Source organism: Labrus mixtus, chromosome 16 (assembly GCF_963584025.1).
Source record: "Labrus mixtus chromosome 16, fLabMix1.1, whole genome shotgun sequence".
Lineage (NCBI taxonomy): Eukaryota > Metazoa > Chordata > Actinopteri > Labriformes > Labridae > Labrus > Labrus mixtus.
The window spans coordinates 12,374,441-12,397,282 of NC_083627.1; the positions used below are offsets into that span (position 1 = coordinate 12,374,441).

Sequence of the window (22,842 nt, forward strand, 5' to 3'; positions counted from 1 at the left end):
AACTAATTTACAATTTAGACCATTTAGAAGTTAAAGAATGTAAAAATAAAAAGTGCATTTAAATAACCTAATATTATATCGTACAATAATGTAATATAATACAATACCATATACAGTATATATCAATGGTAGAATAGCATGAAGGGTGTAATCAGAATCATGGTGGTTCCCCTGCTGTTGTATTTTCTGATGGCAGTGGGCACAAAGGAGCGCCTGAAGAGTTCAGTTTAGCGCCTGGGTGGAATGAGCTGCCCACCTACCACAGCTCATCATGTAGAGCGTAAGAGAGTTATCCAAGATGGCCATGATTTTGTCCTTCATGCTCCTCTCAGCCACTGTCTCCAAAGTGTCTAGTTATTGGGCATTTTAGCATCTTATAAAACATAGTTTATTTCGGTATGAAAACTACTTTAACCATGTCTTCAGTTTTATAAATTGACACAATTTGTGGGACAACAATTGCTTGTAAATAGATTCACATTTGATCTAATTAATTTAAATTGTGGATAGAAATCTGGCTGTCATAGACTTTCAGTTGCAAGAGAGCACAGATTAAATCATTTCCTCATCCTAAACTTACAGATGGATAGCATTCATTATGTGAAGGTCCTATTATAGAAAAAGAGCTACAGTATATGATCAGAGGTGTCAAGTAACTAAGTACAAATACTTCGTTACCTTAAGTAGAAATTTTGGGTATCTATACTTTCCTGGAGTAATTATTTTTCAGCTGACTTTTTATTTCTACTGCTTACATTTTCACACAATTATCTGTACTTTCTACTCCTTACATTTTAAAAATAGCCCTGTTACTCCTATTTAATTCTGGCTTTTCATCGTTCAAAAAAACACACACAAAAAAAAAAACGTATCCAGATAAATCGCGCCATCCGGATAGAGTGAATTTGATTGTGGTTGGATGAGAAGTATAAATATATACCATTCCGACACCATATTGGTCTGAGAAAAAAATGTTTTTTGGGGGAGGTGGGGTAGTGCACTATATGCCCCTGTGGCGCGGCCTAAGCTTTTGTCCTTAATGGCATTTTTTCCCCCTTACATTACTTTTACTTTTATACTTTAAGTAGTTTTGAAACCAGTACTTTTACACTTTTACTTGAGTAAAAAGCTTGAGTTGATACTTCAACTTCTACAGAAGTCTTTTTAAACCCTAGTATGTATACTTCTACCTGAGTAATGAATGTGAATACTTTTGACACCTCTGTATATGATGCAATACTTTCTTTTCCCAATGGTAAGTATCGTGGACTATAGATCGGAGACCTGTAGAGTAGAAGTTAAGGAGGCTTTATTAGCCTGTTTTACTTTTTCTTTGGAAAATGGTCAACAATCTACCTCTCCAAGAGAAAGGTTAATTTCTCTATTGCGAAACATAATGCAGACGGCCAGACAAAAGACCCTGTGAAATTGAATAACTGGAGACCCCTGACACTTCTGTGCTGTGATGCTCGTTTCTGAGTTAAATTTATTGGTCTTAGATTAAAGCACGTCATTCAACAATTAATATATTTTGATCACACTGGTTTTCTGGAAGGTCGATTTATAGGAGATAATATCCGGCGTCTTGTTGAAATAATTGATTTTGATAAGAATCATCTGCCTGGCTTGGTGTTTATTGCTGACTTTGAAAAACAATAAAGTGGGAGTTTTTATATCAGTGTTTACAATATGATAATGTTGGTGATTGTTTTATTAAATGGGTACATTTTGTAACAGTCAGAATATGGTAGTAGTACCAAATAGAGCCACAAGGTGGTGCTTCTGTTATGTTTAAGTGTGTGTGTGTGTGTGTGTGTGTGTGTGTGTGTGTGTGTGAGAGAGACATGACAGCAAGGGCCCCTTTCTCCAACAAACAGTTATACAGGGCTGCAGTGATGCTAAATGTGAAACAGTGATTATTCACGGGTTTGCGTCACGGTTGATCACATTCTGTTGTGTAAAAAGCTGCAGAGAAGGATTGTTTTAATGCATTATATCAAAATCCATTCAGCAGAATTATAAACAACGGGCACATTTCTGACCCAATTAAACTTTTCTAGAGGTGTCAGGCAAGGCTGTCCTCTCTCAAGGCTTATTTGTTCAATCTTGTAATAGAAGTATTAGCCATAAAAATAAGAAATAATGTAATGTAATGTAAAACATTACAAAGGTTTAATGATGAATGGATTAGAGTCAAAGGCTTCTTTTTACGCAGATGATGATTCCCTCCATCTCAAAGCAGATGCTCTCTCATTTGAGACCTTTATTTTTTAGTTAAATTGTTTGGACAAACTTGGACCATTGAAGGATAAAAACGTTCACATACTGTGCCAGGCTCCTATTAAAAGGTCCAATGGCCCAGTCTTTTAGGAAGACATATCCCAGCTGATAAAACTCTGTTAGTAAAATCTAATTGTGAATTGAAACTTTAAAAAGTTGATAGAATCCTTCAGGCATGGAGGGGCAAACATTTAACTCTTCATGGTAAAGTTGCAAATGTCAATTCCTTATCTCACAGTTTACATATTGTCTATTGTCTTTACCCTCTCCTGATGCTGCCTTCTTTAAAACTTATGGAAAAAAAAGTTTTCCCTTTATTTGGAACATTAAACCAGAAAAAAAAATAAACGTAGCTATATATATTATATACTAGAGAATGGTGGTTTGGGTTTAAAATGTCTTTCAGCCCTGGAAAGTGTGAAAGCTTCATGGGTACTTTACATAAAAGCCTCTGTCATCAGTGTGTGAATGTGCAGGTGTGACCTGTGGTGTAAAAAGTGCTTCGAGTAGTCTGAAGACTAGAAAAGCGCTCTACAAACTCAAATCCATTTACCATTTACAAAGGATGTTGAATCATCCCAAGTGGATTTTATCCAAGCTTTTCCTCTCTCTAAGTGATTCATGTGTAGGAAAATGCTATCCCACAGGACACTTTTAAAAACACATTGGAGAAATACATTTCTTGGTAAGGAATGTATTCTCATATTTTTGCAATATTCCCTGACTACAATACTACAGCAGTCAGAAATCAATTGAAGAGAAGGACTTAAAAGAGCAGGAAGTTATTATTTTAGATGAATTGCGTGGTATAGGATATAGATGGAGTTTGGATTTTAGGGAGAAGTGACAAAATGAGGGAATTCTACAATGTTCTGTTTATTTTTCTGAAAGATACAGGTTTACATTGTAAAATGTGTGTTATTGTTATTATAATTCATAATAATAACACTTATTATTATTCATAATAACCATTTTTTTCATGGGGGTGCGGTAGGTATTATTTTGACCTGTATGCTGCAACCTGGTGGCAGTATGCACCGTTACACATTGGTGTGTGAGCCACCATTAAGCAACAGAAGAAGAAAAGGAACAAGAAGAAGAAGACCGGAAGACACACTTTCTAGTTCACGCCATTGCGGAAACAAATTAGCTGTTTACTGCTCGAGTCTAAAGGTAAACAATCCCCTTATATCTGAGAAGGAAATTAAATTGAAACAAGTATATGTGTTTTCAGTCTACGTGTTTAGCTTTTTGTGCCCTGTTTAACTGGCTAACTTGTAGTCGTCCTGGCACTTTGGTTACACCTAAGGGCTATCAAACGTTAGCATGTGCTAGCCTACTGAAAACCTAAGTAGAGGGGTAAAGGGAAAGCTTATATGTTGCTTTAATAGTCATTTAAATGTGTAAGCACTCATGCGGTCTTAAACTAATTTGGTGTTGTGTTAACGTAGATACAACGTTATTAAGAATTTGAAATGAGTAGGTGTTCTGACTCCATATTAATGGTTATATAAAAGTCTAATAGATACATTTCTGTCGGTGCATGCATGTAGTTATTATTAGAAACGTGGTTGCAAGTTATTTCTTTAGATGCTAGGCTTAAATCCGACGTTTACCAGACGTTCAAACTCGTCGTTAAGCAACATGAGCAGCAGCAACAAGATTCAAAAAGCGGCATGTCTCTTTGAGGGCACTTGTATGTCTCTTAGGGAGCACCTGCATGTCTCTTAGGGAGCACCTGTATGTCTCTTTGGGAGCACCTGTATGTCTCTTTGGGAGCACCTGTATGTCTCTTTGGGAGCACCTGTATGTCTCTTTGGGAGCACCTGTATGTCTCTTTGGGAGCACCTGTATGTCTCTTTGGGAGCACCTGTATGTCTCTTTGGGAGCACCTGTATGTCTCTTTGGGAGCACCTGTATGTCTCTTTGGGAGCACCTGTATGTCTCTTCGGGAGCACCTGCATGTCTCTTTGGGAGCACCTGCATGCCTCTGTTCATCGTTGCACGCCAGTTTGACAGCGACATGTACCCTTGGATTACCGACATGCCACCATACATTTCTAATTTGGTGTAAATGTTGGACTGAATATTGATTACAATTTATTTGGTTCCACGTTATTCATGTCATGAGGACCATCACATCCAAGTTAAGATCATAAACCATGGCAGTATAACAGGCTAGAGAAGCCTTGATAAACATAGACTAAGTTAACTTTTCAGGTATAAACAGTGTTTATTTTTTAGGTCTGTTTGAAGTTAAGCATTGTTTCTGATTCAGAGGTTTCTTCGTAAGTATCTCTATCAGAATTTTACTGTTGCATGAGATTATATTGATATTAAAAAATAATCTTGGATACCTCTATTTTAACCTAAAAAAATATATAAAAAATGTCAATGTACACAGTACAACAAAATTGTAATAATTGTAGTAATTAGCATATTGAATGGGTTTCCCCCCACACACAAAAAATGAGGCGACTGTAAAGGTATCTACCTCTCAATTATCACCTACGACCTATTGACTTAGAATTGTCTGTAGAGTCTGTATCTAGAGATTGACCTCTGTCCGTATTTTCTTATAATTTGTGAACTTGATTCTTGGGCACAGACATTTAGTCTATGGTGTCAAATCCTAAATTCATAGTATGCAGACCTTGAAATCTTAGCAACCAGAGGCCATTATTGCTAAGTAGGATTTGTGATCAGTAAAGTTACTACAAGTTTAACCCTGGGTTTTTTCGTGGCAATAATTAGAGTGGTTCACTATCTTCGTCCAACTTCAGGAACTGATGCTGAGCTCCTTACCTGCTTCAGAGAAAGCATCCTCTTTGAGCAGGGTCATAATGGTTTTTTTAGTGCAAGCTATAGATTGTCATTGGAGTGATTTGCATCCCACCCTCATACAACAGAAACAAGGCTTTTAGCCTGGATTATGTGTTTAACATCTTTGTATTTGTTGAAGATCACAGTTGCCCCTTCATTTAGTTAATTAGGCCCATCTGTTGCCTGTCTATGGTGGGTAATTTGCAGTAAACACTGCACATTGTGTGTGTGTTTATCTGTGTGTGAGTCATAGCTAGATCTAGAAATGCTGGCTTGATGGCTTATTGAGTTAATCACCATTGTCTTTCTACTCTAATAGGTACTAGAGATGAAAAAACAAGACACAGAAGAGTCTGCCTCCCAGAGCAGTGAGGAAGCTCTACCCGGAAAAGAGGGGGCGGAGGTACCTGCAGCTGCAAAAGTCAACTTGGATGGTGACAAACACAAGGAGTCTGAACAACAGACAGACACACCTCCACAATGTGATGAAGTGGGAAGTGAAGGTAAAAATTGTTTTATTAGATCAATATTTTACATTAAGAGAGTGCAATATAGGCCTTTTTCCTGACTTGGGGTAAGTACAGTTGGAGGACCCTCAGTCATTTTTTTTGTGTTCACTGTGCAGAAACTGGGAAGGATCATGCTTTTGAGAAAGAAACATTTTTTTTTAGCTTCTATTTCAAAGACGGTATCAAGCACAAGAGGAATCTTAAGTGATGTAATGTAGAAAATGTTTTTTTCCCCTCCTAGACATAAGTGTAGGTTGATTTCTCCAACACTTATGTCAACACAGCACTTAACAACTGGTGTTTAATTTTTTTAATAATTGTGTAACAACTATGTTCCTTACAAGGACATCCAAGAACTGCTGTCCAGAAAACTTTTGTTGTAAATGGTCTGCGCTTCATAGGAACTTACTGGTTTCCAATCACTCAAGTGCTTTACATTAAATACTCGCATAAACCTTCCACACTCTCATTCATCCACTAATTGCAGAGGCTGCTATCCTTGCAACCTGTCTGCCCCACTATCTGTTATTCACACACATTAATTCCAATACTAATGACTATGCCATGGGAAGCAATTTGGGGTTAACTGTCTCTGGATACTTGTTACCTTGGGACAGAAGGTGTGGCTGAGTAGTAACAATATTCCATAACTAGCTCTAAGCAAAGGGTGACAAAATTCTTTTGCACCTCTTTAGCCTAGGCCAGTCAGCTACTTTACTTAAAACAATGGATAGTGAACCAACATGACCCAGCAATAGTAGATCAAGGATCACAGAAGTACAGTGCATTTTAAAATGATCTCTCAGGGGATCCTATTTTCTGATAAGAGGGCATACAGCTTCACCTCCGAGCAAAAGCCACATGGAAGCCACAAGTGTATGTGTTTAAAATCATAATACGAACTTAACCAGCTGAAACCCAAATTGCTCCAAAAGGCATAACCTGAATTTGTGTGTGAAAGGGTCAATGTGGCATGTAGGGCTGTAGTCAGAGAAAAACTGAAACCAATTAATTGGTTGTTGAGAAAAAGAAACTATACTTTAGGGCGCGGTCACACTGGCAATCTGTACAGTACCTAAACACGCTTCACCCCTAAAGTCCAGTTCGTTTGACCAGTGTGATCGCTCCGTGCCGTGCCCAGGCACGCTTCAGAGAGGTGTGCTTCGGCACGATACAGTTCATGCACGAGCACGAGCACGCGGGTATACAACGCTGACAGCCTTCATTATGGAGAAATCTGGAGTGTTCTGGCTGTATCTGACTAACATGACTCAAAGTAAAGACACAAAGTAGCTGTCATGATCTCCGATGTGCTGACGCGGACTCGGCTGCTCATCTCTTTTATTCTTTTTATTTATGGCTGTATCTGTTTAAAATGACTCAAAATAGGGCACAGAGTCAGTAAAGTAGCAGTCATGCTCTCTGTGTTGTTTAGGTTGTATAGGCTTCTCAAGTTAAACTGACATACATGCCCTTGAACGGAGCAATGTGTAACCTGCAAGGAGGACTTATAACATAAGCTAAACTCAGTAAACCATTTTGTCATCATTAAGTCTGCAAATGCTGTGATTTAAATTCCTTTTCCATCAACAGGGAAATTAGGCACTATGAATATCCCTAGTGCAATGTGATTTGAGTGGTTGGCAGACTAAAGGAAATGCTTAATTAGTGTTATTTATCATTACCATTTACCCCCTGTAGATGCAGAGGTAGAACTGCCTAATTGTGACATGGCTGAGGAATTGAGCAGGCAGTTGGAGGACATTCTTAGCACCTACTGTCGTGAGAGCATTTCTGATGATGCCAGCACCCTGCCTAATGGCCAGTCGCACAGGCTGGAGCTCAATGGCCTGGCCAATGAGAGGGAGGATGAAAAACCTGGGGAGGTCAAAGTCAATGGAGCAAATGAGATGAAGAAGGAGCAGAAAAAGACTCAGGAGAAGAAGAAAGTAAAGGCTCTGGGTAAGAACTTACAGTTTGCTCTGGATACACTTCAAAGCCATTTTTGCTACCAGCCCACCTGAAGACAGAAATAGTCTAACAAAGGAAATTCATGTTTAAGTTGTCATTTTCTTTGCTTGTTTCTCACTTTTTTTTGCAGGCAAAGAGATCACTCTTCTCATGCAGACTCTGAATACATTGAGCACCCCAGAGGAAAAGCTTACAGGTCTTTGTAAAAAGTATGCAGAGTTGGTGAGTGTTTCATGCAAGATTTTTAACTTGTAAAGTCAGCTTGTGGCACTAAACTTGTATAAAAATGTGCAGATTTCAGGTCATATAAATCACTTTTATATATTCTTCTAAATCAGAAGAATATATAATACATATATAGGTTATTTATAATATATAGGTATATAAAACAATATAATGTATAGGTGTTTTTTAAATGATTACTTTCCTGTTTTAAATTTGACTCAATTCTCTGCCTCATTTCAGTGTTTACTCACAAACTTATTTAAACGCACAGTATGTAAATTGTGTCGCCAACCAACTCAACCAGAACAATAACAAAAGATGACGTTGAGGCTGGTAGGGAATCATGGGAGTGATTATTTCTGCTACTACCCTGCATGAAACAAACTCTTGAGTTTACCGTAGTCAAGACGAACAGGTGAAACAGACATAATGAAGAGAATATGTGTAACGACGACGTATCCATCGCAATGGTTATCCAGGGTTTCCATGGCAATCATGTGTCTGTCATGGCTGCTGTTAAAACTTTAAAATTAAGGATTTCTCTGGCTCTGACAACTGTTGGAAATATTGAAGGTAATGTAAGTATTCAACAACAAAAATATTTGTTTATTCCATTTAATCACACAAGATGAAAAGTTTATGAAAAAAATCATTAGAATTAATGAAAATAAATGTTTGGGGCACATCCCTGTATGTAACAGAAATTACTGAACTTTAGTCATGGTGCTACTAGTGTTTTCTAATCTGCCCTTGTTTTCACCAAAATGTGGGTGTAGTGGTGAAAGGGATGTTTGACTGCTCTCATCCAACCAGGCGCTGATTGGCCAAAAGGGAATACTGTTTATTTCTATAAAATAGGGACAGTGCACATCGATGAACATAAATATGTAAATATGCCAGATTGTAGCCATAGGCTAATTTCCATCTGTAGTTCCTTGGCAGGTTGGTGGTACACATATATACAAATATAAAACCCCAATGAAAAGCAAAAACCAAACAACAAGCAATAACCAAACAACAACTGTAAATTAGTTGAAAGAGACACATTTATTTATATACACTATATATATATATATATATATAACCATTAAAGGTGCATCAAAACAAACCAGGGTAGAGTTAAAGTGCTGCTACGGGAGGTGAATCTTCACTCAACTGGATGTGTCTCAGTAAACTGAAACTGAATTTCAAGAACTTAATTTGAATTGTGAAAAATAAATTTAAATGAGGGAACTAAATTTGGAACTTTCGGATAAAACACAGTTAAGCAAAACTGAATTGAATTTCAGAATATACCATTCAGTTTCATGTTTATAAGAACGGTTTCGAACTAATACAAATTTAATTTTAAATTATGCTACATAAAATTCAAATTTTCAGTGCAATTTCTCAAGTTGGGCAATTCAAACTCAAGTTTAAATAATTCAAATACAGTTTCTACAAGCATTTCTTACCATAGTGCCACCTCAACATGTGTTCATGTGTTTGTGACAGCTGGAAGAGCACCGCAACACAGAAAAGCAGATGCGTGTGCTGCAGAAGAAGCAGAACCAGCTGGTCCAAGAGAAAGACAACCTGAGGACAGAGCACAGCAAGGCAATCCTGGCTCGCAGCAAACTGGAGAGTCTCTGCAGAGAGCTGCAGCGACACAACCGCACTCTCAAGGTACAAAGATCACTGTGTGAGCTTTCACCAAATGAACACCCATTAATGTGAGGGCAGCTGAAGGCTAACTGAAGCTTCATCTGATTGATGAAAAGTGTTACTTAATGTGAATGCATGGCTCTTGTATAACTATTTTCACAGTGTTTTGGCAGTCTTATGTGTTGTGTTCTCATCCGATTATAAACTGATAAGCTGTGTACACTAATGTTTAACAACCTTTAGTTTGCAGATACTCATTTCAAGAGGAGGGAAATGTATTTTTTGAATAACTCACAAGAATTGATCTTTTAGGGTTAGATTCGGAGGAAACCAACTTTCCAGGGTTGAAGCAGGCACTGCATTGTGAATGCTCTCTTTCACAAACAATATAATCATTTTCTATTTCTTCCCCTCTGCAGGAGGAGGGAGTGCAAAGAACACGGCTAGAGGAGGAGAAAAGGAAAGAAGTGACTTCCCATTTCCAGGTGACGCTGAACGACATCCAAGCTCAGATGGAGCAGCACAATGAGAGAAATGCCAGTCTTCGACAAGAGAACACCGAGCTGGCTGAAAAACTGAAAAAGCTTTATGACCAGTATAAACTACGAGAAGAGGTGGGTGGTCAGTTTGAACCATGTGCATAACATAAGTGCTCTTGTGATTTCAAACTGCTTTTACCAGTTTTTCTCGCTTGTTCAGACCAAAATGTTCAAGTTGTGTATGTCAGTGTTCAGAATGTCAAGATGACCTGGGCTGTATCAGAAAAGGTCAATATTGCCTCCATCATTTCAAGTTGCAATTACCTACTTACATCGGAAAAGCCCATACCACAGACAGATTAAGGTGCGCTATGTTTCTGTTCAGAGTGAAGCCTCACCTGGCTAGCAGGACATCAAATTGGACCCCTGTCAGCCTCAACTGGATTGAAGCATTTCAAGCTTGTATTTTGAAGGATTTAAATTATAGAATTGCAAATGTTATTTCATATGAGCTTGCTAATTACAGAAATAACACAAATAACCCATCTGCTGCTGAACAGCCAAAATACAATTTTTGTTTGATTGTCCATGAGGTTGCAAGCGCGTGTCCATGTAAATTTGATATATTTTGATTGCTCCACACTTAACACATGATAACAGGATTATAAATTGTGTCTGACTTTGTGTGGTTGTATGAGTGGGATATACCATGCCCACAAACAACACTGCCCCTGAGCAGCAGTAAATCTAATTGGAAAGGAGGTGAAATTGACCAATCTGTGTTGCCTCTGAAGGGTGTTATGTACTAAGTCACAACTGTCTTTATTTTGTGAACATAAATCATCCCCCAGTTTCATCCTGTGTGAAAACACCTTTATTACTCAAATTTATGAAAAGAAACAGTCAATCTTTTGAAATTAACAGGAATCTTTTTTTAATCTCTGTCCCTTTGAAACCTTTTCCAGCACATTGACAAAGTTGTGAAGCACAAAGACCTTCAGCAACAGCTGGTGGATGCCAAGCTGCACCAGGCCCAGGAGCTTCTGAAGGAGTCCGAGGAGCGCCATGACAGAGAGAAAGACTTTGTAATTATCAGCTTAATAATGCACAAAAAATAGCATTATTTGTTGCCATGTTTTTCTAAAAGTTATTTGTCTTTCCTTGGTCATAGCTGCTGAAAGAAGCAGTAGAGTCACAAAGGATGTGTGAGCTGATGAAGCAGCAGGAAGTTCATCTCAAACAACAGGTGTCTTATCTTTCTTTACACTTCTATTGCTGTACATGGATTGTTTTGTTGCAACAAAAACCGCAGGCTTCTATTAAATGTACTAAAGTGTGGAATTTAATTGTATTTAAACACGGGATAAGTACAGGGGAAAAAAAGACACTTGGAATTATTTGTTTTGTTACTATTACACTGCTTTGTTTAGTTTTGTATAATATCCAGAATTTCACAAAATAAATGGAAAGGCTGGCTTGGCAATCCCAAATGTAAAGCTAGTAGGTTTAGGGTTCAAAATAGAACAGCATACAAAGATTACTCAGATTATTAAAGCTGGCTATATGATGAATATAATCACAAATTCTTACTGAGACATTTAGATGTTAGGTTCTGAAGAAGTTTGAACATTTTATTTGGAAAATGTGTAGAACAAAAACATGTACCGGTAATCGCTTCTTTCTTTTTGTGGTGTTTTCCAGCTTTCATTGTACACAGAGAAATTTGAAGAGTTCCAGACAACATTGTCAAAGAGCAATGAGGTCTTCACTACATTCAAACAGGAAATGGAGAAGGTAAAGTAATGGGTTGTCAAAAAACAGAATTATCATCTTTATTATTATAATGGTGTTAAAACTATATGGTATCTCTACGAAATCCATTTGTAGAAGATGTCTAAAAGTCCTATGCAGACAAAAAAAACAATAATTTATATGATTTTATTTTTTATATGAAGTTGGGAAACATGAAATTTAGTTGTTGAGGTCTTTGACTACACTCAAAGTCCAGTGTGCGCAGAGGGGAGAGAGAATGTATTTGTCATTAGAACCTAGCCACCTTCGAAGACTAACAGAATAATGCCTACTTTGCAATTTAAAGTTGGAAGTCGAATTGTAAAAAATGTTTTAAATACATTTTAATGTTATGGAATGAGATTTTATACTTTTAAACAAGTGGAAAAGTATCAGGTGTCTTTACTATTGATCACCCAAGGTGTCCATGTTTTGTCCTCTGTGTTGCAGATGACTAAAAAAATTAAAAAGTTGGAGAAGGAGACAGCCATATATCGGTCCAGATGGGAGAGCAGCAATAAGGCTCTTCTGGAGATGTCAGAGGAGGTAAAGCATAATTTGGTTATTGTCATACATTCAAACATTCTTTACCCTGAACTTTCCATTTTGGTATGTCTTACGGAATATCCTAACATTAAGTTTTTAAAAAACGGACATGATTTCTTAAAACAACTTTTCAAAGAAGGGGGTAGTCAAGCTTTTTAGTGAAGAAAAGACAATTTGGGGAAATCTACAGGCTAATAGTTTAATGATACTTTTCACTGCCAAGTATCTATGCCGATGTTTGATGAGCTTAAACTAAAGCAGTTTCAAAATTGACAATGTTGAGCCATATTATCTGTTCGTGTTTATTTGCAGACCATGCATCCACTCCAGAACAATACGCTGTTATCCGCCAGTCAACAGCAGAGCCAACTAAATAATGCTACTAAAGTATGATAGTTTCCCATGTTTGCCATGGGCACCTTTTTCTTCCTAACTAGGGCTGTACCCAGTTTTGATGTCAATGTGGCCCAGAACTCTGTAGTTTAAACCAAATTTTAGAAAACCAACACTATCTTACTGTATAATAAGGATGCTGTCAATTTTTATTTGTGCATGCAGCTCGAGGAAAGCAGTCAGTAGCAATGCATCTCTCTCCCTCCATCTCTCTTTTTCTCTCTCTCCCTCTCTCGAAACTGCCCTGGTTACGGAGACGATGTGTGTCTATCACTGACACTTTCTAGCAATCCCCCCTCTAGTTGATCAAAATCAAGATTCTGTTTAAACAATAAAAAAAATCCATTCTTCATTGCATGGTTTTGCTTCCTTACAGGGGGTGTTTTTTTTTTGTTTTTTTTTACATTTTTATTTGTTGAGGGACCAAGTACAATATTAAACATAAATGTTGCCATTTGATGCATTGTAGAAGAGTCGGGTTAGAGTTAGTTAACATCTGCAGTCCCCCGGCAGGTCACAATTATAACATCACATAGTAATAAAAGAATATCCCAGAGCAGTACATCTCAATATAACACACAAAAGTAATAAACATCATTTTGTGTTTTTTTGGGGGGAATACAGAAATCTACGAGGGACCGGGAATTTGAGGCACTTCAAGGTAAAGTCCAGCGCCTTGACAAGCTGCGGCGGGCTCTTAAAGTAGAACGCAACGAGCTCAACAAGAAGGTTCAGAAGCTTGGTGATCCTCAAAGTGGCATTGCAAATGCCTCTGTGTCCAACCCAGGCACTGAATCACCCTCTCCACCACTTACAGACTCTTTGCTGGAACTTACTAGCAACCCAGACACCCCACCCGACTCCCAGCCCTGCCACTGTGATCCAGAACTAGACATAGATGCTTCATTAGAAGGGGAAAATTCACAGTCCATAACTGTGCAGGAATGAAGCAATGCTGCTTACAGTCTCTTCCCTCCCCTCCAGCATCAAGTCAGCAAACAGCACAGTCCCTGTCTGCAAACCACTACTTTCCCCTTGGTGAGCTGATGTTAAACCAGTCCAGAGCAGATGAAATGTGTCCTACAAGCATGCCTTGCAGGTTTTTATATGATGATAAGAAGGTTTGGTTGCACACCTTTCTTGATGTTTGCTTTTTAAGTTGATTCATGAATAATTTCATGTTAATCCAGTGCTACAAATGCTACGGGGTTTCTTTTGTATAGGAAGATATAGAAAATGGAAAGAAATTAAGCATAAGATATTTAATGTTACAAAAAAAGTTAGGTGAGAAATTATCTTGCTCACGATAGCTGCAAGAATATGTTTTGCAAGTGTAACTTACAAGACTGTGATTGTCTCCTCCCAGCTCTTATATTTGCAGTAGCTTCTAAACAAGTTTACTTGAAGAATGTTCAAGGAAATCTATGCAACACTTGGCTCTTGTTTTGTTTTCTTTATGTGGCAGTCTGAATTGACAAGCTCTTAGCTGAGAACATATATTCATTATATCCACTGTCCTACATGAATGTATCGCATAAACAGACAGTTGTAGTTTTGCTTGGGCTTTGACCCTGTCTTTGAGTCTCAGTCGCTGTTTGGCATTTAACTTAATATTGTGCATTTCTCTTCTGATTTGAGGTGAGTTGGAATAAAGAAGGGAATTTAAAGATGTATTGTTGGACCACTGAATTGTAGTTTATCTCCCAAAACTGCTAATTTCTCCCCAGACATTCCTAGAAACCACTTAATACATAGCATAATTCATGGAATACTTTCCAATTTAGGTGAAAATGGAAAATCTTACTGTCTTCCATTTAATGACTGGACAGATTCACAAATGAATTGTACCTCTGTGGATATGAAGGTTCACTGACCATGTGAAGTAACCAAATGTTGTCTGTTGCAGAATTTATCTGGTCTTGTATATTTTGTTTTATTGTTAAATAAAAGATTAGTCAGTTAATGTTTGAGTAGTTTGTTGATTAAAATTGTTCGCTATTGAAGAAAACAACATTTAACATCAGCAACATGAGTGCAATACAGGAACCAATCCAGCGCCTTTCATCCTGCTCCAGTTTACAAGAAGGGTTTCTCAGATTTGTGGTCTCAAGACAACAAAGTCGAATCTAAAGACTCTCCTAAGAAGATAAGGTGTATTCGTTCAATGCTTAGAAAACAGCACAGAATTTGAATCATTCTCTATACCTATTGTCAACGAACATGCCTTTATGGTTTCTTTTTAATAATTGCAAAAGTTGTAACAGAAAATGCAGTTTTTTTGCCACGCAGACAGCTCGCAAGCTTCTCAGTGATAAAGTCTGAGGAGGTGCAGATCTATCAACTTTTCTACACAGCTGTCAAACATCTGTCTAGTCACACAAGTAAAGAGGTTATACTAACATAGAGGAGATTGGTATACTCATCCATTTATGTTATCAACCAGAAACATGACACTGTAGAAACACATATACCAACAAGTAACTCTACTTTAAGTCATATTTTTATTCAGCGTCAATCAGACAAAAAAAAAGTCGAGCAGAATAAGAGATAAGATAAAATATGTTTATTGTCATTGTACAAGTACAACGAAATATTGTTGGAGCAAGCCTGTAGATGCCTAATATCAGAAATATACAAATACTAAAACCAAATATTCAAATAAGAAATACAATTAAATAATACGATATAGTATACAATTAATTAATTGCTATGCAAATAATTAAATTATTATTAATAATAATAATAATTATTATTATTATTATTATTATTATTATTATTAATAAAATAATTAATTAATTGCTATGCAAATAATTAAATGGGGCTTAGTGACATACCTTCAGATAAATGCCACTGTCCAAGAGAGTCTGGCTGCAGGCCGCCACTGTCAGGCCCGGAAATACACGCAAATAAAACCGCCTTGCACTTCCGGTTTAGCGGTCTAGTAGTCCTATGCTTTTGACACCGGAAGTAGAAGTTCTTCCACTTCCGCCGCAGCTCCTGCGCATGAAACACGAGTTCTTTTCTGTCGTACGGGAAACCCAGTTCCCGTTAATAGGCCAATTTTAAGTGGCAGCACCTAGTCGGCAAAAATGGTACGTATATTTCTTCGTGTCCATCTGCTACAAGACATATCGTCTCTCAAACCAGGTCGATTGTCTCATTTTAACAGATTACTCCGGTTCAGATGGCGTGTAGCATGGCTAACGCTAGCTTAGCCTTTCATTTAGCCATCCTTAAACCAAATGATAGCCAACAGATTATTCACGGCCAACTCAGTAAAACTAACGATAGCTTGTTTCTTGTCATAGACTGTTGTCTTTAGTCATACCATTTGACATGTTTATGCTCAAGAATACATTTATTGTTGATACTAGTTTTGGATAAAAGCGTCTGCTAAGTGAATCGTAACATCAGCTAAGACAGCGATGTTACCTGATTGGTCAGACTGCTCACAGGTAAACATGCTCACAGGTAAACGCTTTCTCTCCTTAGAAACCCATCCTGCTCCAGGGCCATGAGAGGTCAATCACGCAAATTAAGTACAACAGGGAAGGAGATCTGCTGTTCTCCGTAGCTAAAGACACGGTGAGTTGATGGTGCTTCAGGATTATTCACTGAGTCACTTCAGTTGTTATCAAATAGAAGAAACGAATCTGTGACTGTAAGTTAAGAGAGATATTCACAGATCAGTCTACCCGGGTCAATAAATAATAAGAGGAACATTGCTCTTATTTTATTATTTTAATATAAAGAATCCCTTAAATTACATTAAAGCACATTTCCTACAGTGATTGTAGTTAAACCAAGAGGAGAATAGTGAAAAGAAAGGTGTACTGTGAGTTTGGAGGCTCTATCATCAGTTCAGCAGTTATCACTTGTTCTATGATTTTTTTTGTGTTTGTTTTTAATTGTTTTACACAGTTATCACTTGTTTTAGGATTTTTTAAGGATTTTTTGTGTTTGTTTTTACTTGTTTTAGGATTTTTTTTGTTTGTTTTTAATTGTTTTACACAGTTATCACTTGTTTTAGGATTTTTTTGTGTTTGTTTTTACTTGTTTTACACAGTTGTCACTTGTTTTATTGATTAAAATTCCCTAAAATTACATGACAGCAACATTTCCCAAAGTAAGTGCTGTAGTTTAACCATGAGGATGTTCTTTACGTTTACTGTGCATTTGGTGGCACTAAAATGTATGATAGTAGTTGTTACTTATTTTAACAATACACAGAAGTGCTGTAGGATATCTGAGAGGATGATTTATTTGTGATGTGAGTTTGGATTTACTGCAACGTATAATAGTAGGGTTGCAGGCATTTTTTACTATTTATAAAAGCCCCAAATTGACTTAAGTATTTTTTCTGAGACTTAGAAATGTAGTATAATCAACAGGAAAAAAATGTATGTAACATTCAGTTTGATTGTGACCCTATAGCTTTTAATAGCAGTGAATTATAACTAATATAACTTTTTATCAAAGAGATGAAAAATGAAAAAAATCTTTTGAAACATTTCCACAAATTTGGTTTGAATCCGACCTGCTGCTCCTTTCCAGCACGTCATTCCCAACTTCCTCTCCCAGATTTACGACTATGCACTCTCCACTGTCCTCTCCCTTTAATAAAGGCAAAAAAAGCCCAAACATAATTCTTTAAAAAAAATCCTCAAAATTATGTTAAGGCATATTTTTCCTAACTAAGAAATGTAGTATAAACAACACGAGTTCATGTATGTTTTAAGTGATTTTGTTCACTACACCTATCCAGGGGGGAAGTGATGGAATATTTTTGTATCATCCTGTATTTCAATCTGCAGACGGTCCCTGCACATTTGAAACACAATTTCATGTCTTGGCCTGCTCTTCTTGGAGTAGAGTCAGATGTTTAGAGTTTTAATGGTATTTTTATACACACATTCTTACCAGATGCTACACGTTTTGGTTAATCAAGCAGATTTAATAGATCGTATTGAGCCCAATGGTAGTTGTCCAGCTCTGAGGATTGCTCCTTTCGTGGAAAACCAGGCTGTAGCTCTGTCTACCGTGCTGCGATTGAAAAGAGTTGTCTGTTTTGCAAACGCAATGATCCGGCTCCAGGAAAGACAAATCTGTGAATATCTTTTTAACTTACTGAAGTCACAGAGTCCTGCCATTAACTTACTTGAAAAACTACACGTTTGTTTGGTAAGTGCAAAAAAATGGTACATCTTTTGTTTTTCTCCCATTGTAGGTAACCAACGTGTGGTACTCCGTCAATGGCGAGAGACTTGGTACATACAATGGACATACAGGAGCTGTGTGGTGTGTTGACTGTGACTGTATCCTTTAAAGAAATGTGCCTGGTCAAGGTGTTTAATTTCAAATACAAATGTTCATGCTGTATTCATGCCATATAATGACTGTAACTTTGTCATCTTGTGTCATACATGTTGAGCTCCTTAACTTAACCTCTTTCAGGGGACACTAAAAATGTATTGACCGGTTCAGCAGACAACAGCTGTCGACTGTGGGATTGTGAGACTGGTAGGTAAAAACACAATGTTGAGAAAGACTGAAGTGTGTGCTTCATAGTTTTTCCAGCAAGTGATTCATTCTTAAGCTCCAGCTGGTTTTTTTTTCTGTGCTCATTCTGACCCCCTTGTTCTGCACAGGTAAACAACTGGCCCTGCTGAACACCAACTCTGCTGTTAGAACGTGTGGCTTTGACTTCAGCGGCAACATCATCATGTTCTCCACAGACAAGCAGATGGGTTACCAGTGTTTCCTGAATTTCTTCGACCTGAGGGATCCACAGCAGATAGGTACAAACTAACCAACTGAAGCACCTACTTTTGCAGCACTTTCATCATTTTAAAAGGATGTTGTTGACCTTTTTTAAAGGGATAATAAACCAGAGAGACAGGAAAGCCACAGTCAGCTTTCACCAGTGTTTGTCTGGATTTAACTCTTCTAGCACGTACACAAAAAAAACAATGGTAAATGATTGCATTGGGGATTGTTTCTGTTGCACAATGTTATTTTGTATTGACGTGTGTTACGAGAAGATGTGAGATCAACATAGTTTGCAAAATAGAGGAAGAGAACACTTCAAAATGTGTTATTCACTTCTTGCCTTAAATTACCCATACATTACTGTTCTAGTTTTTATGTCTGCCAGTTGTCTCTTTGGTTATCTCATGTTATTGTTTTATGCCTCTTTGTGTTAAAACATGTATTACATTCTGACAGTACACTGTAGGAGATTATATTTGTATACGTGTTGCTCTCAGTGCTATAACAAGTAATCTCCTTCTCTATTTTTGTAGAAGACAACCAGCCCTACCAATCGATACCCTGCAGTGATTACAAGATTACCAGCGCTGTGTGGGGGCCTCTCGGAGAGTTTGTCATTGCTGGCCACGAGAACGGGGAGATCAATCAGTTCAGCGCCAAGGTGAGACACACGCATGCCGTTTGTGACTCTAACAAAATTATTTTAGAACTGATGGTAGGCGTAATACTCTAAAACAAAGTACACTCATTTCATGTCAAACAATAAAATGGAGAGATGACGACACAATTTTATTTAAATACCCTGCGTTAATGTAGAACATAAGATATACAAAGCACATGCATGTGAGATTAACAAGAGATATCCAGGAGCTCAGCTCACAGAGAATGTGTTTCATTTAAAGTTTTAGGTGTTTTATCTTAATGTTGTGACTGTGTTACTTCTGGACAGTCTGGAGAAATCCTGAAGAAGGGCAAAGAGCATACCAAGCAGATCAATGACATCCAGACATCAGTGGATCTCACTATGTTCATCAGTGCCTCAAAGGACAACACTGCCAAGGTAGGACGCCGGTCTGTTTTTCTGTCAAGAAGCATTTTGGCTATAGTAACTTAAGGGTGTGGTTACAGTTATTATTTTTTATAATCAGTATTTATTTTTTGTTTATGCATCATCTACATGGATTATCTATTAAAAAATATTGATTTTGATCTTGTTTTACAGTCATAATCGTAGTTTATATTGTACTTTTTTTGTCCTCTAGCTCTTCGACTGCTCTTCTTTGGATCACATAAAGACCTTCAGAACAGAGAGACCAGTCAACTCTGCTGCCATCTCCCCCATTATGGATCACGTAAGTGAAGACTGTAAAAGTTATCTCTGAAAACAAGTCAATCAATCTTTATTTGTGTAGCGCCAATTCATAACAAGTGTTATCTCGAGACGTTTTACAAACAGCAGGTAAAAGACCTTACTCATTACTATAATACTGTATAAGGCCCAATGTAAATCCATCATGATCACAGCACTTATCAACATTTATCAAAGTAACAGTGGCAAGAAAAAACGTCCGTTTAAGAGGCAGAAATCTTTGGCAAAATCAGGCTCATGTTGCCGTCTACCGATACTCCACCAACGATTCCAGAAGAACCTATGAGACGAGAGCTCAGGAGCTCCCAGGAAAGGATGTGGTTACTAACTGAGAATTACAGATAGCAACATGCAGTAATATGATGTGAATGCACAGAGACAGAGAGGGACAGATGTAGGTACCACGAGCAGGAAAGGGTGCCATTAAGAGCTTTGTACGTGAGAAGAAGGATTTTAAATACTATTTTAGATTTTAGGGAGCCAGTGCAGAGAAGCGTAATAAAAGAGTAATGTGGTCCCTTTTTCTAGTTCTCGACACAAATACACAATGACTTTGCCTAGCGTTTTGAAAAGTTCCACTCGATATTCTGTCATTTGAGTTCATCACAGCATCAGCAACAAGCAGCTGTACATTAACGTTATTAAAATGAAGCCTTTAGAAGCTTCAGTTTTGATTGGAGCAAGGTGCATTAACAAGAGGGGTATACGGACAGTGGACCTTCTGCACTCCTGGTTTTGTTGTTTTTGTTTGTTTGTTTGTTTGTTTTTAAACGATAGCTGTGTTGCATGGAGCCGTGAGCTCCTTGCGCGTGTCTGCGCACTCGCGCGCACACAGCAATTTTATAAACATAAATGTAGTTGGCCAGGTATCTTCTATATGTGGGAAACACTAGTGTGCATAGAGGACTTATTTACATGTACAAACTGAGATCGATCTGAAAAATAGGACTTAAAGCAGTCCCTGTTATTCCAAGTAATTGTTCTAGTCTCTGTAATAAATGTGATGTGATCAATCATGTCAAATGCAGCACTCAGACCTAACAGAACGAGCACAGAGAGAAGTCCCCTGTCTGAAGCTAGAAGTAGATCATTTGTAACTTTAACTAGTGCAGTCTCAGTGCTATGGTGGACTCTAAATCCTGACTCAAACTCCTCAAATAAACTGTTGTCATGGAGAAAGTCACACAGCTGATTAGCTACCACTTTCTCCAGGATCTTTGAGATAAAAGGAAGGTTAGATATAGGCCTGTAATTAGCTAGAGTTCCTGAATCCAGAGTAGGCTTTTTCAGTAGAGGTTTAATTATGGCTACTTTAAATGACTGTGGAACATAGCCTGCCTGTAGGGGTGTAAACGTACATGTACTCGGACCGGACCGTTTCAGTACATGGCTTTCGCACGCGGACCGATCCGAGTAAACACGGGAAAAAAGTGCTTTAATCTTTGTTCCCACACTGACCGCAAAGTGGGAGCACACCACAGACGGCAAGCGTCATGGCAGCCCATCAAATGAGCAGCTCGAGCTCCTGTGTGGGAACATTTCGGTTTCCCAGTTAAATAAAATAATGGACAAAGACACGTTGACAAGAGGAGAGTAGTGTGCCGACGTTTTTTCAGCGAACATTGGGTACGTTGCTGACAACACGTCCAACTTATTAAAGGACTTGGAGAGGTACAACACGAACGTAAATATCACGGCAACTAGGAAAAAAAGAGACCGTGGAGCAAACACAACTGTCCTTTGCATTTAAACAGCCTATTGTTACTATTTCTGAAAGTGCCAAAGCCATAACAAATGCCATTGATGTTTGTATTGCAATTGTAATTAAAAAGAAACCTGAGCAGTCAACTGTCTGAACTGTTGATGCTGCACTTAAAACAATGTGTAAAAGGGAAGTTCTAAATGTTCATAATAAAGAAAAAAGTAAGTGTTGCATCAGGTCCCTTTACTGAACCCAATCTTCAAAACTGAGAACCGTACCGAACCAACATTTTTGCGTATCGTTATACCCCTACCTGCCAGTAAAGACATATTGATCATATCTAATATAGAGCTGCTAACTAAGAGAAATATTTCCATAAGATTGGGTCTAAAAGACAGGTACGGGCTGTTTAACATAAGACATGTACAACTGGTATCTCATCAGACTTGAAATAAGTGTGTGTGATTTATGTAGGTGGTGATGGGAGGTGGACAGGAAGCCATGGAGGTCACAACTACCTCTACCAGGATCGGCAAGTTTGAGGCCAGGTGAGGAAAGTTTTGCTATTAAATGATGTTGTGAAAATACTCTTAAGCCCGTTCGTGTACACCTGGTGGCTGGCTACTTCTCCACTCTGCAGTTCAGATTGAGTCTTGTATACATACTCTTATCTGATAAGTGTTTCAGTGGTAACCAGTCTTTTTCTCTTTTTATAAGATTCTTCCATGCAGCATATGAAGAGGAGTTTGGCAGGGTCAAAGGTCATTTTGGCCCAATCAACTGTGTGGCATTCCATCCTGATGGCAAAAGGTTAGAGACAAAATACTTTACATACAGCATCCTGAAATGTGAGGTGTTCTGGTAAAAATGTCCATATGTTTCATTGCTAACAACTCCTTGTTCTGTGCTTTTTGTTTACAGTTACAGCAGTGGAGGAGAAGATGGATATGTAAGGATTCATTACTTTGACCCACAGTATTTTGACTTTGAGCTTGAAGCATAAAGTCCTTGATTCTACAGCTTCAAATAAAATGCCAGAGAGGAGGCGAAACAGACTTACGACCACATGCTTTTTATTGACCACCTTGTCCTTTATCTCATGCTATCTAATGTAATGTCATTTGGTAGATAACTTCTATATTAAAGATAAAGGTAATTTCAGTGGCTATTGTGTTTGTGGAGTCTTTTTAGTCTGGAACTGTATTGGTAGGATTACAGGCTATATTCATACTCCTGATCCAAAATTAACTTGACATTATACCCACACTTCCTAGATGAAATCAGATGTAATATATAAGTAGAAAAAAAATATTGAGACACAAGAATTGCACAGGTACACTT

The 22,842-nt window shown here is 37.8% G+C and overlaps 2 protein-coding genes across 2 annotated transcripts; both read left to right on the forward strand.

Moving 5' to 3' along the window:
* The first annotated feature begins 3,367 nt into the window (after positions 1-3,367).
* txlna (taxilin alpha) lies at positions 3,368-14,624 on the forward strand. Its single transcript, XM_061060411.1, has 11 exons — positions 3,368-3,453; positions 5,423-5,606; positions 7,314-7,574; positions 7,714-7,805; positions 9,303-9,473; positions 9,872-10,066; positions 10,897-11,016; positions 11,103-11,177; positions 11,633-11,725; positions 12,173-12,268; positions 13,286-14,624. Exons 2-11 carry the CDS (start codon positions 5,432-5,434, stop codon positions 13,607-13,609), a joined length of 1,602 nt encoding a protein of 533 aa, XP_060916394.1. The 5' UTR covers positions 3,368-3,453; positions 5,423-5,431; the 3' UTR covers positions 13,610-14,624.
* Positions 14,625-15,617: 993 nt separating this feature from the next.
* On the forward strand, positions 15,618-22,665 carry eif3i (eukaryotic translation initiation factor 3, subunit I). The gene is made up of 11 exons (XM_061059879.1): positions 15,618-15,753; positions 16,154-16,246; positions 17,889-17,976; positions 18,116-18,181; positions 18,310-18,459; positions 18,964-19,091; positions 19,380-19,490; positions 19,693-19,782; positions 21,976-22,049; positions 22,219-22,311; positions 22,423-22,665. Exons 1-11 carry the CDS (start codon positions 15,751-15,753, stop codon positions 22,502-22,504), a joined length of 978 nt encoding a protein of 325 aa, XP_060915862.1. The 5' UTR covers positions 15,618-15,750; the 3' UTR covers positions 22,505-22,665.
* Positions 22,666-22,842: the final 177 nt, after the last annotated feature.

Excerpts from the sequence above, each read along its gene's own strand:
- txlna (XM_061060411.1), top strand. The coding sequence starts at position 5,432 with ATGAAAAAACAAGACACAGAAGAGTCTGCCTCCCAGAGCAGTGAGGAA. Across the intron at positions 11,178-11,632 it reads AAGTTCATCTCAAACAACAG|CTTTCATTGTACACAGAGAA; the intron begins GTGTCTTATCTT and ends GGTGTTTTCCAG. Across the intron at positions 11,726-12,172 it reads TCAAACAGGAAATGGAGAAG|ATGACTAAAAAAATTAAAAA; the intron begins GTAAAGTAATGG and ends TCTGTGTTGCAG.
- eif3i (XM_061059879.1), top strand. Across the intron at positions 16,247-17,888 it reads TCTCCGTAGCTAAAGACACG|GTAACCAACGTGTGGTACTC; the intron begins GTGAGTTGATGG and ends CTCCCATTGTAG. Across the intron at positions 22,312-22,422 it reads TTCCATCCTGATGGCAAAAG|TTACAGCAGTGGAGGAGAAG; the intron begins GTTAGAGACAAA and ends TTTTGTTTACAG.